At 41.8% G+C, this 14,563-nt stretch overlaps 1 protein-coding gene across 2 annotated transcripts in view; it reads left to right on the top strand.

The window, feature by feature from the left end:
• HNF1B (HNF1 homeobox B) overlaps nt 1–14,563 on the top strand; it is a 90,605-nt gene that overhangs the window by 70,175 nt on the left and 5,867 nt on the right. For both annotated transcript variants that reach the window (XM_026710264.2, XM_026710262.2), the window contains exons 5-8: nt 1,812–1,981; nt 8,665–8,797; nt 9,887–10,063; nt 12,130–12,248. In XM_026710264.2, the coding sequence (XP_026566049.1) occupies nt 1,812–1,981; nt 8,665–8,797; nt 9,887–10,063; nt 12,130–12,248 (599 nt within the window). The remainder of the gene's footprint in view (nt 1–1,811; nt 1,982–8,664; nt 8,798–9,886; nt 10,064–12,129; nt 12,249–14,563) is intronic.

Genomic DNA, 14,563 nt, shown 5'->3' with positions numbered 1-14,563 from the left:
TGTCAGTTTGGTGGGGCTGAGGTTTCCCCTTTCATGGTTCCTTAATTAGTATTGTTTTCTGCCTGTTTGTTTGTCTGGTGTTAGTCTGATTTAAAGAGAGTCAGCAGAGATCTCATTCTAAAAGAAAAATGATGTTGTAACTCCAGTAGTGTTTTTACCATTCTACACTATTGCCGTCTCTCTTTGTGCCTGGGTGTGTTGACTGCTATCTATTGAACTGAATATGAATATGCTGAATAGTCAAGACCTTCTTGATGATCCAAGCTCTGTAAAGGACCTTGGAGTAATCATTTCTAATGATCTAAGTGCTATAGCCCACTGTAACTACACAGCCAAAAAGGCATTAAGAGTTGTTAACCTAATCATACGTAGCTTTTTCTCTGGTAATATCACACTACTAACTAGAGCATACAAAACATTTGCTAGACCAATACTCGAATACAGCTCATCAGTCTGGAACCCACATTATGTATCTGATAAGAAATATTTCACAAGAAGAGTTCTCCACTCCTCTACTCGTTGTAGAGTACCTTATGCCACCAGACTTGAAATTCTAGACCTAGAAAACCTTGAATTACGCTGTCTTTGGTCTGATCTAAGTATGGTATATAAAATCATACATTGCAATGACTTACCTGTCAATAATACTTCAGCTTCAACCATAACAACACAAGAGCACACAATTGATACAAACTTAAGGTTAACCGCACCAAACTTGATTGCAGGAAATACGACTTCAGCAACAGAGTGGTCAATGTCTGGAATACTCTAGCTGACTCTGTGCTTTCTTCCCCAGACCCCAAAAACTTTAACCTTAGACTGTCTACTATTGACCTCACCCCTTTCCTAAGAGGTCTGTAGGGGGCGTGCATAAGCGTACCAGTGTGCCTACTGTCCCTGTCCTTATTGTTTCTTTTATTTTTCTTATATGTACCTATTTCATGTATTCATAACTATGTATACTTATACCTATTATCTTGTAAGCGATTGACAAATCAAAATAAATAAAATAAAACTAAAACTTGGACCTTAGAGATGTTGATTTGAGCAGGATATGAATACCATTTGGGGGATTGAATCCCAAATGCTGGACCCTACCATCTAAGAATCAGTTCTGCAGTGGGAAAGCCAGATTCATTAAAACAACCATTTTACTAACTTAAATATAGCAGTGATTCACTTGACAGCGGAGCAAGGTAGGCCGTAAAATGGGGCAAAACTCATTTTAAACAACTTTCTTGCTTAGCAACAGAAATTTTGGGCTCAATTGTAAGTCGAGACCTATCTCTAGCAACCTGTGAGTTCTCATCCTGCTTTAGACATAAAACACAGCTGGGTGACTTTGGTCTAATCGTCAGTAGACTATGAGTTCTAATCCCGTTTTAGGCATGAAGCTGGCTGGATGATTTTGAGTCAATCACCAGGAGACGGTGAATTTTAGTCCCATTTTAGGCATGAAATTCAGCTGGTTGGTTTTCAGCCAATCACCAGGAGATGTGAGTTCTAGTCCTGTTTTAGGCATGAAAGTCCACTGGTTGATTTTCAACCAGGGGACGGTGAGTTCTAGTTTCTTCCTTAGGCATGAAACCTGGCTAGGTGACTTGGGGCTGGTCCCCCTCTCTCAGCCCAATTCAACTCACAAGGTTGTTGTGGGGCACATACGAGGTGGGAGTATTATGTGTGTTCGCTGCCTTGAGTTACTTATAAATGTAATAAAAGTGGGATATAAATAAATAAACGGACTTCTACATTTTTTCCTAATTTAGCTTCAAAATTGCTATGATTTCTTCTATGTCATTGCATTCTCGCAGGGATCCGCTACAGCCACCCAGGGGGCAATGAAGTCACTTCTTCAACTTCCATCAGCCATCATGGTAACAACTCAATGGTGACCACCAGCCAGTCCATTCTCCAGCCAGTATCTCCAGCCAGTTTGGACCCAGGTCACAGCCACAGCCTGCTGTCCCCGGACGGTAAAATGGTGAGCACACCTGGGCTATTGTACCTCAGGTGCTGATAAGATAAGTTAGCTTAGGAGGCAAAAAACAAACAGAACTTTCTTTTTTTCCTACATGTTAAAACTCTCCTTTCCCTCCCCCCCTCCCCCACAAGACCTGCATTAAACAATGAAAGGCTTGTAGGCATGAGGAGGGTAAAGGCCTGAGTGCTTTCAGGGAAAATAGCCTTCTGACCTTCTCATTCCCTGCTTAGGCATTGAACCATGCCAATAAAAACTGCTCTCAGGGTATTGATCGAATGCCTCTCAAATTGGCACAATGGGGTGGATCACTGTTTACTCTTCACTGCTGATGACATTCCACATGATTAAAAAAAAACAGGCCACCAAATCTTGATTAAGTCATCCCAGATGTCACTTAACTCTTCAAATGTTATAATTTTATTTAGCAAGCTTCAACAATCCGGCCTCCACCCTTTACTTCTACAAACATGGACATCAAATGGAGTGAAGGATACAGTGATAAAAATGCTTTTATCACGATAGTGCCATTCATAACTTAGCCTTTGCTGCAATATTGGGGTGGATTCTTCAGTTCAAGCTGTATAATATTCTACTATAATAGAAAATTTGGTTTCAAAGTCTTTGTTGGCTATGAGACATCCTAGCTTGGTACCTAATTTACAAGGACAAATTTATTAGGGTTGTCCTGAAGAACTGCATAAACAGGAAATAAAACAAGAAAAAATTATCTTTGTCTTTTTAGTTACTACTATTATTTAGTTATTGGCAGATGAAAAATATAAATTGTTTTCTTCTTTGGAGTCCTTGGTGCTGTCTAAGCTTGGTGGTTTTCTTGTAGACATTTCATTACTAAACTAGGTAATATCATCAGCTCTGATGATGTTACCTAATTTGGTCATGAAATGTCTGCAAGAAAACAACCAAGCTCAGAGAGCACAAAGGACCCACACCTCTGTGATATATAGGAAAACCAATGAAACTATTCTCAAGTAGTAGCTGATAAGCCTTCTTTACAGCACCTTCAACTCAGGGGTGGGATTCTACCAGGTCGCACCTATTCTCTAGAACCAGTTGTTAACATTCTAAGCAGTTCAGAGAGCCAATTGTTAGAAGAAATTACTGGCCTAATCCTGTAAGGAAGGCAGGAAGGAAACATTCTGGTGTTGCTTACAGAAATTGCCTCTCCGTTAACCCTTGTTGCGTTCTTGGCAGGACTAGACTTCCTGTCTCAGGAACCTCTCTGGAGTTTTTTTTTCCCCTCCTTTGCTGGTACTTTGCTTGTGTGGAGTGACCATTCAAAGTTACAATGGCACTGAAAAAAGTGACTTATGACCATTTTTCACACTTACAACTGTTGCAGCATCCCCAACAGTCATGAGAGGCCAGGCGAGGAGATGTGTGCCTCGATGTGAGTGATATTGAGTTGGCCACACCCAGCCAATAACATGACCACCAAGCCATGACCACCCAGTCACATGACCACCAAGCCATGCCCACAGTTCTGGTTGTTAAAAAATTTGAATCCCACCCCTGCTTCAACTCTAAAGGATGGTTTTGTATTTTAGCTGAGGGAAGAACTGTGGGGTTCTTGGGGTTCTCTGAACTTGGTTATTTTCTGGCAGACATTTCATTACCAAACACGTTAATGTCATTAGTGCTAGTAAGGGAGTACTGACATTGATGACGTTACCTAGTTTGATAATCAAATGTCTGCAAGAAAACCACCAAGCTCAGAGAACACCAAGTACCCTACAGTTCAACCCTGAGCCACAAATATTCTTTTCTATTGATTGCTTACTTCTTTTCCCACTTTTTGGGGCAAACTTTCTCCCTTTTTCTCAACTCTTATTTTCAGAAGAAGAGGGTATATATTTTGATTTGTGTGATTTGATAAAGGTAAAGGGTTAAAAAGAAATAAAAACCAAGCACAAAAGCATCTCAGAACTTACTCCTCAATTTCTCCCTCTTCCTGTTCCCAGTGTGAACAGGTGTTTCTCCTTTTTCCTGCTTGTATTTGAAATGCAAGAATCTTTCCTAAACTATCTGTCCTGATTTAATTGGAGGAAAACTGCACATTCATTTTTTTATTTATGATCCCAAGCCTCCTACAAACATGCACATTGCTTACATTTACACCGTCATCCTGCGCACACTCATCTCAGACGAAAAATTAATTGGACTTTCCGTTTCTTCTAAGCAAAATAGGGTTTGGGTAGTACTATCAGGAGAGCAAAACACAAGTTATCATTTAAAATGTATTCCTAATACAGTAGCAATTAAAAATGTAAATAATGAATTTGCACTGGAATTTGGCCTATGAATTATTCCAGGGTTTAATTCCTAGCATGTCTTGGGGGCCGTTATTCCAGAGAATGCCATAATGAACGTGAAGCCTTTTATCACAGAGTTTAAATTCCTTCCCAGTCAGGTGATTTCCCTCTCCCTTGCTGCATTAATTCATTTGTTTCTGTCCTAATTGTTTTTCCAAGATGAGCTGGAAACCTAATGGTGGCTTTTTACAAATATATATATATATATAAATAAATAAATTATTATGCATGCATGCATGCATGCCTGGTTTAGCTAAGCTGAGGAATGTCTCCTTCCTTGAGGGAAGATTAGAAGTAAAAATGTCCTAGGCTGGGGAGCATTTTTATTATCTTTATATTTTATGGGCAGTTTTCAGTGTGAAATATGAATGCCTGGCCCCAGGTCAGGAGCTTGGATCCTAGGAAGTGAAGACAGCTGTATCACAGTGGGTGTAATGAAACAACCAGCTCCCTTTGTGAATTGTGGAGATCACATGGTCAATCCTCTGGTTATTCAACTACTAGCTCGAGTTTTTTGGGAGGAAAATAAGGTGGGGGGGGGGAAATTCTGCCTCTGCCTACCAGCATCCATTGGTATTCATCTGGCTAGAGTCCTGTTTGGAAACTGAAACAGTATTTGCTGTGTGAGCAAGAAGGAGACAGCAAGGAGCCTGGGCATGGCTTAGCTCAACTGTTCTGTACTAAAGCTGGTTGGTGCTGTGAAACTAAAACTGAAACTGAAACTCCTCTCCTCTGCTTGCGTTTTGCATTTGGAACAGATTTCTTTTCAGGTAGGGAGGAGGAGTAGGACTCTTTAGCGTTAGAGCATGTTAATAATAATAATAATACAGGAAATACTAATGCTCTGATGGTCATTTCTCAAAATCCTTTCTTAGTGAGCACCTAGAAGCCAAGAGGAACATATGTGCCAAATTTCAAGTTTGTAAGCTTTATGGTTGTAAAGATTTTATGATGATGTGTGAGTGGGATTTCGTTTTTATATACTGTATATAGATTCTCCTCAGTAATGCTTAGAAGCTTCTCTGAGGCTGATATGAATGTAGGGTTATCAGTATGAGACGCCCACGACTTACAACCATTTGTTTAATCTCCTTTTAAAGTTACAACCTCGCTGAAAAAAAGTGACTTATGACCATTTTTCACGCTTACGACCATTGCGGCATCCCCAACGTCATGTGATCAAAGTTCGGGTGCTTGGCAACTGGTTCATATTTATGACTGTTGCAGTGCCCCCGGGGTCATGCAATCATCTTTTTTCAACCTTCTGACAAGCCAAGTCAATGGGAAAAGCCAGATTCACTTAACAGCCGTGTAACTAATTTAACAACTGCGGGGATTCACTTAACAAATGTGGCAAGAGAAGTTGTAAAATGGGGCAAAACTCACTTAACACATTTCTCACTTTAGCAACATACATTCTGGGCTCAACTATGGTCGTAAGTTGAGAACTACCTGTTCACTGTTTCTCGAAGACCTATGGACTGCAACACAGTTGGCTGGAGAATTCTGGGAGTTGAAGTCCACAAGTCTTCAAGTCGTGAAGGTTGAGAAACACAGAATTAGAGGACAGGAAGAGACTTCTACTGACATAAAGACCACTCATATAGCGTTACCAAATACGAGGCACCAAGCCACATCAGCCTCTCTAGAAAACAGTTTCCCCACCACTGTTGATCTTCCCATTCGCAAGCTGGCAAATTGAATGGAGACCCAGCCTTGACTGATGTCTTCTGCATGAGCAAAATATGTACTTTCAAAATAGGAAGATGCCACGGTGCCAGACTGCTAGAATCAACAATGAAAACAGTCAGTGCTCTGTCTGATGCCTAAAAGCCTTCCCTGTGAACACACTTGGCAAAATACATTCGATTTCAAACCTCTATCACTTCATCTGAAATATATATCTCTCTCTCCCTCTCTCTCTCTCTGTCTCTCTCTCTCTCTCTCTCCCTCTCTCTCTCTCTCTCTATATATATTTCTTTAACTACCTTTGCACTAGGTAGTCCTTGACTTGCCACCACAGCCTAGCCCAAAATTTCCGTTCCTAAGCAAGGTGGTTGTTAAGTGAGTTGTGCCCTCCTTTGATGACCTTTCTTTGCCACAATTGTTAAGTGAATTGCTGTGTTTGTTAAGTGAATCGTGTGTTCGTTAAAGCAAATCTGGCTTCTCCCATTGACTTTTGCCTGTTGTGAAGCCGACTGGGAAGGTCACAAATGGACACATCGCACAACCTCGGCACAGCGCAAACACCCCGCCCCCTAATTTTGATCACATGACCATGGGGATGCTGCAACAGTCATAAGTGTGAAAACTGGCCATTAAATCACTTTTTTTCAGTGCCGTTATAACTTCGAACGATCACTAAACGAATGGTTGTATGTCCAGGACTCCCTGTAATGTACTTATTTTCTCCTCGTTGTTTGGGCTCTGCCAGGCCTCGGTGGCAGCAGACTGAGAATATTTTAGCAATTCGTCTGGTGGGGTTATTTTTCTTGGCCTAGCTTGACTGATTCAAGTCACACTGGATGGTTTTTATGGCCTTCCTTTTCTCTCTCTCTCTCTCTCCCTGGTTGGGGAGGCATAGTTCTTGACTGAGGCAGCCTGGTCTTCCATCCAGAAAGTCATTTGTTGACTGTTGAAGCCAGGGTCAACTGGGCCTCCAGACAGATTCCTACCACCCCCTTGAAATAAAATGCGAGGCATATTTTCAAGACAGTCTTTTTCCTCTCAAGTGAAACCTTTGTAGGAGTTGTGAAATTAAAGGAATTTGGAATCATCCTTAGCAAAGTATCTCAGGGGTTGGAGGAGGTTATGGTGGGTTTCAATTAAAGCCAAATGCGAGCTGTGTTTGGATAGCCTCCTTGGATCCCTACAGTAGGGATCTCCAAATATAGGACTTGTGGACTTCAACCCCCAGAATTCCTCAGCCAGCCATGCTGCCTGGGGAATTCGGGGAGTTGAAATCCACAAATCTCAAGGTGGCCACGTTTGGAGCCCCTGATCTACAGGTAGCCTTTGACTTACAACCATGCTGACTGGGGAACTCTGGAAGTTGAAGTCCACAAGCCTCAAGTTTGCCAATTTTGGAGCCTCTGATCTACAAGTAGCTTTTGATTTACTACCACAATTGGGACCAGAACTTCATCCACTAATCAGAACAGTTCTTAATGATGGCGTACCCAATTTTAGGAGCTTTTTTTTTGCTGTGGTCATTAAGTGAATCTCGTGGTTGCTAAATGAAGTTGGCTTCTCCCATTGACTCCTCATAAATATGAGCCAGTTGCCAAGCATCTGAATTTTGATCATGTGACCATGAGGATGCTGCAATGGTCGTAAGTATGAAAAACGGCCATAAGTCAGTTTTTTCAGTGCCGTTGTAACTTCGAACAGTCACTAAATGAACCATTGTAAGTAGAGGTCAACATGTAAACAGGGCAAAGATGACACTGCATAGTTGTCTGTATGATCTAAAGCAGGGGTCCCCAACCACCGGGCCGTGGACCGGTACCGGTCCGTGGAACATTTCCTACCGGGCCACCGGTTTGCTGGGTGCCGCCATCTTGTTTGACAAGAAAGTGCTTCCGGGTGAGCTTTTCTGGTTGGAAAGCGGCGTTTGGGTCCTGAAGGAATCCTCACGCCTTAGTTTCATCGAAGGGGGGGGGCTTCGAACGAAACTAAGGCGCGAGGATTCTTTCAGCGCCCAAGGCAAGGCGAGCCAAGTGACCGTCCCGAAGCCGTCCCGAAGCGAAGCCCATCGACAAAGGTACAAAGGAGGAGTTGAAGGTGGCGGGGAGAAGTGGGGGACGGATGGCTGGCCGGTCGCTCAACTCGCCTTGCCTTGTCATGCGTGCTGATGCCGGTACTGGGCCACGGATCATTTTGTGATGCTGGTACCAGGCCGTGGCACAAAAAAGGTTGAGGACCACTGATCTAAAGGACCATGGGCATGCTCCGAATATATGGGGTGAATAAAGCAAATACTTGCTGATTAAAAAAAGTTTGGACCTTGCTACTCTGCATTAACAAGAGGGGCACAAGATGGGTAATATTGTTTTATTTTTATATTTATTTGTTTGTTTATTTATTTGTTATATGGTATATTCACATCAGTAAAAAGGAACATGGGGTAAAAGAGAAAGGAGAGAATATAAAATCTGAAATCTTAACAGGAAGATTACAACGAGATATCTAAGTTACAAACATAATTTTTTTTACATAAGTTTTTACGTTGCCAGGAAATCAGCAAAACCTCCATTACGGGCTCTGCTTTGGCACTTTGTTACTGTGGGTTGATAATATTGCACTGTTGATGGCCCATTTCTGAATTCTGACTTGTTTGTTCTTCCTTGACAGATTACAGTTTCTGGCGGTGGGCTCCCCCCGGTCAGCACTCTCACCAATATCCACAGCTTTTCCCATCACACCCCACAACAATCCCAGAACCTCATTATGACACCTTTATCAGGAGTCATGGCTATCACACAAAGTAAGTGCTTTATGAGTTAGACAAATGTCTTCTTGTTCTTAGAATTATTCATGATTACCTGTTTCCTTGTATAGCACCATCAGGAAGCAAGGAGCTTTACAGAGTCCAAAAGGGCAGGATCCTGTCTGAAAGACTTTGCAGAATATTTACTATCTCTTCCTTTCTTCTTCCTGCAATTGTCGCTGCCTATTGTAGCAACGACACTGGTTTCCATTGGAGCTAATCTCCATTTGCTCAGTAAATATTAAGAGAAATATTGATTTTGGTGCACTGTGAGAAAAGAGGGAAATTAAAAAAAATGAATCAATGATGAGATCCAAAGAGGCGAAAGAAAGAAAGAGGGAGAGAGAGACAGAGAGAGAGAGAAAGAGAGAGTCATCCTTGAGCCGGTGAGATTCCAACTGCCAAACTGCTGGCAGCCGGCAGTCAGCAGAAATAGCCTGCAGGTACTGCATTCTAACCACTGTACCACCAAGGCTCTCCCGCCATTTGTAGGGTAGATTGTTCTCGATTAGTGACCACAATTGGGATTAGCCTTTCCATTGCTAAACCATACAGTCCTTAAGCAAGATGTCATGTGATTAGAATGGGCTCACAACCTTACTTTCACCACAGTTGCTAAGCGAATCACCCACGGTTGTTAAGCAAAAGATTATGTGACTGTGAGTTGCTACTTCCCACAGGCTTCCCCACTGACTTTGCTTGTCAGAAGCCGGTTGTGTGAAGATGAGAAACCATGATCTCAGGACCACGGGGTTGCTGCGACGGTTGTAAATGTGAGGACAGTTACTTTTTCAGTGCTGTCCTAACTTCAAAGAGGGCTCTCGTTAAAAGTGTCATGCCATTGTTCAAAAACAATGCATGCGAGATTGCCAGAAGCAACCAAACATTTTTAACAAACACCTTTAACACACATCTGATATGAACAAATAGACAAGCACAGTCCAATTATAAACTAACGCCCTGGAAAATCATGTTGAGTTGAGTTGAGAAATTATAGAATGACTGTGGGCGTTACAGGGTGTTATAAAATCTGAAGACTTTGGAGCTTTATAATGAAACATTTCTACTTGTCTCTCTGTCTTTCAGGCCTAAACAGTTCGCAGGCCCAGAGTGTCCCCGTTATCAACAGCATAGCCCTACAACCGGTCCAGTTCTCCCAACAGCTGCACAGCCCACACCAGCAGTCAATCATGCAGCAGTCGACCAATCCGATGGCTCAACAGCCATTCATGGCGTCAGTGACACAGCTGCAGAATTCACACAGTAAGATTCTTTGGGGGGTATTGGCTGAAATAGAAAGCCAGAAGCTGGGAGAAGGAAGAGTAACAGAAGCCAGAAGCACGGCAAGATGTTTGCCTCTGTGTCAATCAGGAGGGTAGCCACAACTATGCAACCCAAACCCCATCTATTTTTCTCAAGTACTTGTCTCCAGAGGTTGTGGGTGCTCCAACACTGGAGATTTTCAAAAAGAGATGGGATAACTATTTGTCTGAAATGGTACAGGGTTGAGCAGGGGGTTGGACTAGAAGACCTCCGAGGTCCCTTCCCACTCTATTATTCTATCAATAGTCCTTTTTCTCATGTACAGGGAGTGTTGAGTTTAATTGCTTTTTTGAAACAGATCGATTCGTAAGAAAAAAGACTGTTTGTAATCTAAGAGCATCCTACCATTATTGGAACCAGCATTTTGTAATGCTTTTAGTTCCTCATAATTCCTTCTTTATCAAGAGAAACAAAGAATTTTCCAGTTGGCAAAGTATTATTGAGTATTTTAGTAATGTAGAACGATGTTATACATGATGTCTTAGGGAGTTAGGTAGGTAAAATTAAACAGCATAGTTAAATCCTAGCAGTGGGGCAAGAATATGGAGAGATAAACATGGCAGGAAATAGCAATTTCCTTCAACCTAGATTGTATCTCTGAATACAGCCAACTGTATTCTTTTGAGATGGGGATCAGAGGTTCTATTCAGCAGGTTCTGACCAGTTCTGGAGAACCAATAGCGGAAATTTCAGATAGTTCGGAGAACCTGCAAATGCCACCTCTGGCTGGAGATTTTATAGTATCCTTCCCCTGCCACGCCCACCAAGCCACGCCCACAGAACTGGTAGTTTTAAGAAAATTGAATCCTACCACTGGTGGGGATGGGAGTTGTAGTTCAAAGTATCTGTACAGGAAGGGCCTGATGAAGGCCAGATCAGAGTAGTGAATCTCGGAGACCCAGATTCCAAGCCTTTTCTAGCCCCCAAGTTTACAAAAAACTGTTTCAGAACAATCACTGTTTCTAAGCATAACCAACACCAGAAGTTAATTGCAAAGGAGTGTGGCAATATCAAGGACACCAACCTAGATTGTTGGAGAGAACGTGATGTCCTCAGAATAACAGGGTGGGAAAGAATCTTGGAGGTCTTTTAGTCCAACAGGTAACTCCTATTTCATTTCAGACAAATAGTTATCCAATCTCATCTTAAAAACTTCCAGTGTTGGAGCATTTACAACTTCTGGAGGCAAGTCGTTCCACTGATTAATTGCTCTCATTGTCAGGAAATTCCTCCTTAGTTCTAGGTTGCTTCTCCCCTTGATTAGTTTCCATCCTTTGCTTCTTGTCCTGCCTTCAGGTGCTTTGGAAAATAGGTGGTCTCTCTCTTCTTTGAGGCAACCTCCTAGATATTGGAAAACTGCCATCATGTCTCCCCTTGTCCTTCTTTTCATTAAATCAAATTCCTGCCTATGCTTTAGCCTTAATAAAAGTTGTTTTATTCTTGATCTGAGCCTGGTTCTAGCTTAGCTCTTTTACTACCATGAAGGACTCTGAGGTTGGACTTAAAATGACAGAATTATAGAATTGTAAGGGACATTTGAGGTCTTCTAGTTCACTCCCTGCCCAGATAGAAATCCCTAAGTGAAAAGGAAGGAAAAGTTCCTTAGGACACCCAGCATTTAACGGGCAGCGGTCGCCAAATTGGTCAACTTTATGACCTGTGAACTTCAACTTCCATGCTGGCTGAGGAATTCCAGAAACTGAAGTTCATCAATCTTAAAAGTTGACAAGTTTGGAGAATCCTGGATTAGGAAATCAATTTTCACAGTCCCATTTATGTTTTATTCTAATTACATATGTCGAGACTTTCAAAAGCTGCTGATTTATTCCTTGAAGGTTATAGCAACTTGGTTCTGTTCGGAATAAAATATTTGGCGGGAGAGCAATTTATGGCTGTAGTCTAAAATCTTTGTCATTCTTTTTATCCCTCTGATTTTGTCTCTTATCACTCTTTTTCACACACAAAAACACACACACACAAGAATAACTGTTGGCCTTTCCCCACAGTGTACACACACAAGCAAGAACCTCCTCAGTATTCTCACACATCACGGTTCCCTTCAGCGATGGTGGTCACGGATACCAGCAGCCTCAATTCACTAACCAACATGTCTTCCAATAAACAGGTAAACAGATGTAATGTTATTGGGGAAAATTAATATAAGCCGTCCTCAACTTATGATCACAATTTGGATCAGAATTTCAGCTGCTAAGCAAAACGGTTGTTGTATAATACACGAAGAAATGCCAAACACCCAAATTTTGATCACCTGACCGTGGGGATGCTGCGACATTTGTAAATGCAAGGACCGGTTCTGGGGGAATTTGGGTTGATCAAATGACTGTCTCATGATTGTGACGACATAGGACCATAATGGGCAGGCCCCATTATGGCCATATATTAAGGAATATTTGTATGGTGGAGTTCAAGAGTTAAGGCACTCAGTGGATGTCAGTGGATGAATAACAAAATAACAGAGTTGCAAGGGATCTTGGAGGTCTTCTAGTCCAACCCTTTGCTCAAGCAGGAGACCCTATAATTTCACACAAGTAATTGTCCAGTGTCTTCTTAAAAACCTCCAGTGATGGAGCACCCGCAACTTCTGAAGACAAGTCATTCCACTGATTAATTGTTCTGTCTCCTTAGTTCTAAATTGTGTCTCTCCTTGATTAGTGTCCATCCATTGCTTCTTGTCTTGTCTTCAGGTGCTTTGGAGGATAGATTATACTTTGTGGCAGCCCTTTAAATATTGGAACACTGCTATCATGTCACCCTTAGTTCTTCTTTTCCCCAGACTAGAGATACCCATTTCCTTCAACCCTTCTTTGTATGTTTTAGCTTCTAATCTCCTAACCATCTTTGTTGCTCTTCGCTGCACTCTTTCTAGAATCTCAACAACTGAATAAGGGAGTGCAAATTACACAGGGTGTTGCACTAGACACAAGTTGTTTTTAGCTAAAAGTGAGAAGAACCAGAAAAACCCAGCGAGGTGCTGTAGTGAGGGTGCTGGATTAGAAACCAGGAGACAGTGAGTTCTAGTTCCAGCTTAGGCCCGAAAGCTGACTTTGAACAAGTTGCTCTCTTTCAGCCCAATTCACCTCACAGGGTTACTGTTGTAGAGAAAACAGGAGCCACCATTATTATGTAGGCTGTCTTTACAGTACAAAATAAAAATGGGATATAAATCTAATATAATGAAAGAATCCAAAAAAGTGGATCTTTCAGAGGGATTGATCCTAAACAGTTATATTTTTTCCTCAGGAATTGGTCAGAAGATGAAATTAGCTAACTTTACACAAAGTAAAAAAAACACACCACATGAAGACATCCTGGTTTTTACACTTCTTGATACTTTAGCGTCTCTATGAAAAATAAACCCAAGAGTCCTATTACGTAAACCTGTCCGCTCCTTTTTTTATGATGAAAAATCGTCCCAGAGCAGACAAAAAAGTCTCTTTTCTTCCTTTCTTTCATTTTTCAAAGGCAGCTTTGCAGACTGTGGGAAATATGTGGCCTCTTATCGATTGTTAGATAGTTCGAAGAGAAAACCTTGAACTTCTCAACAGATAAGCTGGCATGTGGGTTTTTTTCCCCCCTTGGAGAAACTTGTGCCAAAAATCATAATAATGGGGTGTGTTCACCAACGATTGGAATGCACATTTGAATTCTGAGGCAAGTAGTTCTCAACATATGAGCAGTATGGAGACCAACGTTTCTGTTGTTAAGTGAGTTTTAGGACCTTTCTTGCCACTGTTGTTAAGTGAATCACTGCGGTTGTAAAGTTAACAACATGGTTGTAAAGTGAATCCGGCTTTCCAGTTGACTTTGTTTGTCAGAAGGTCACAAGAGGGGATCGCATGACTCCGGGACACTCCCATCATCATAAATGTGAGTCCGTTGCCAAACTTCTCCATTTTGATCCTTTGGATGCTGCAAGTAAGTATGAAAACTGATCATGTCACTTTTTTCAGAGCTGTTGTAATTTTAAATGGTCACTAAACGAATGGTTGTAAATTGAGGACTGTCTGTACAAGCCTGATGCTTCCTGACAGGGGTTAAAAATTCAGGACGCCTTTGTGGACCCATCAAAACTATGCTCTGCACATGTGACAGGAGGTTTCAAATCAATATTTTCTAAAGCCATTACAGCCAGGCACAGTATACAGATAGTCCTCAATTTACAACCAGTTACACTTAGTGACTGATCGAAGTTACAACGGCACTGAAAAACATGACTTACTGGTCCTCCTACATGGGACCATTGCAGCATCCTCACCATTGTCCCATGATCAAAACTTGGATGCTTGGCAACCAGTGTGAATTTAAAACATTTGCAGTGTTACGGGGTCCTATGAACACGGTTTGCGACCTTCCCAGCTGGCTTCCCACAAGCAAAATCACAACTTAAGAACCTAACTGCCAGGCTCAATTACAGCCATA

Source organism: Pseudonaja textilis, chromosome 1 (assembly GCF_049901715.1).
Source record: "Pseudonaja textilis isolate UNSWEBS1 chromosome 1, rPseTex1.2, whole genome shotgun sequence".
Taxonomy (NCBI): domain Eukaryota; kingdom Metazoa; phylum Chordata; class Lepidosauria; order Squamata; family Elapidae; genus Pseudonaja; species Pseudonaja textilis.
The sequence above is the reverse complement of the archived record's forward strand: the minus strand, read 5'-3'. Positions and strand labels throughout refer to the sequence as shown.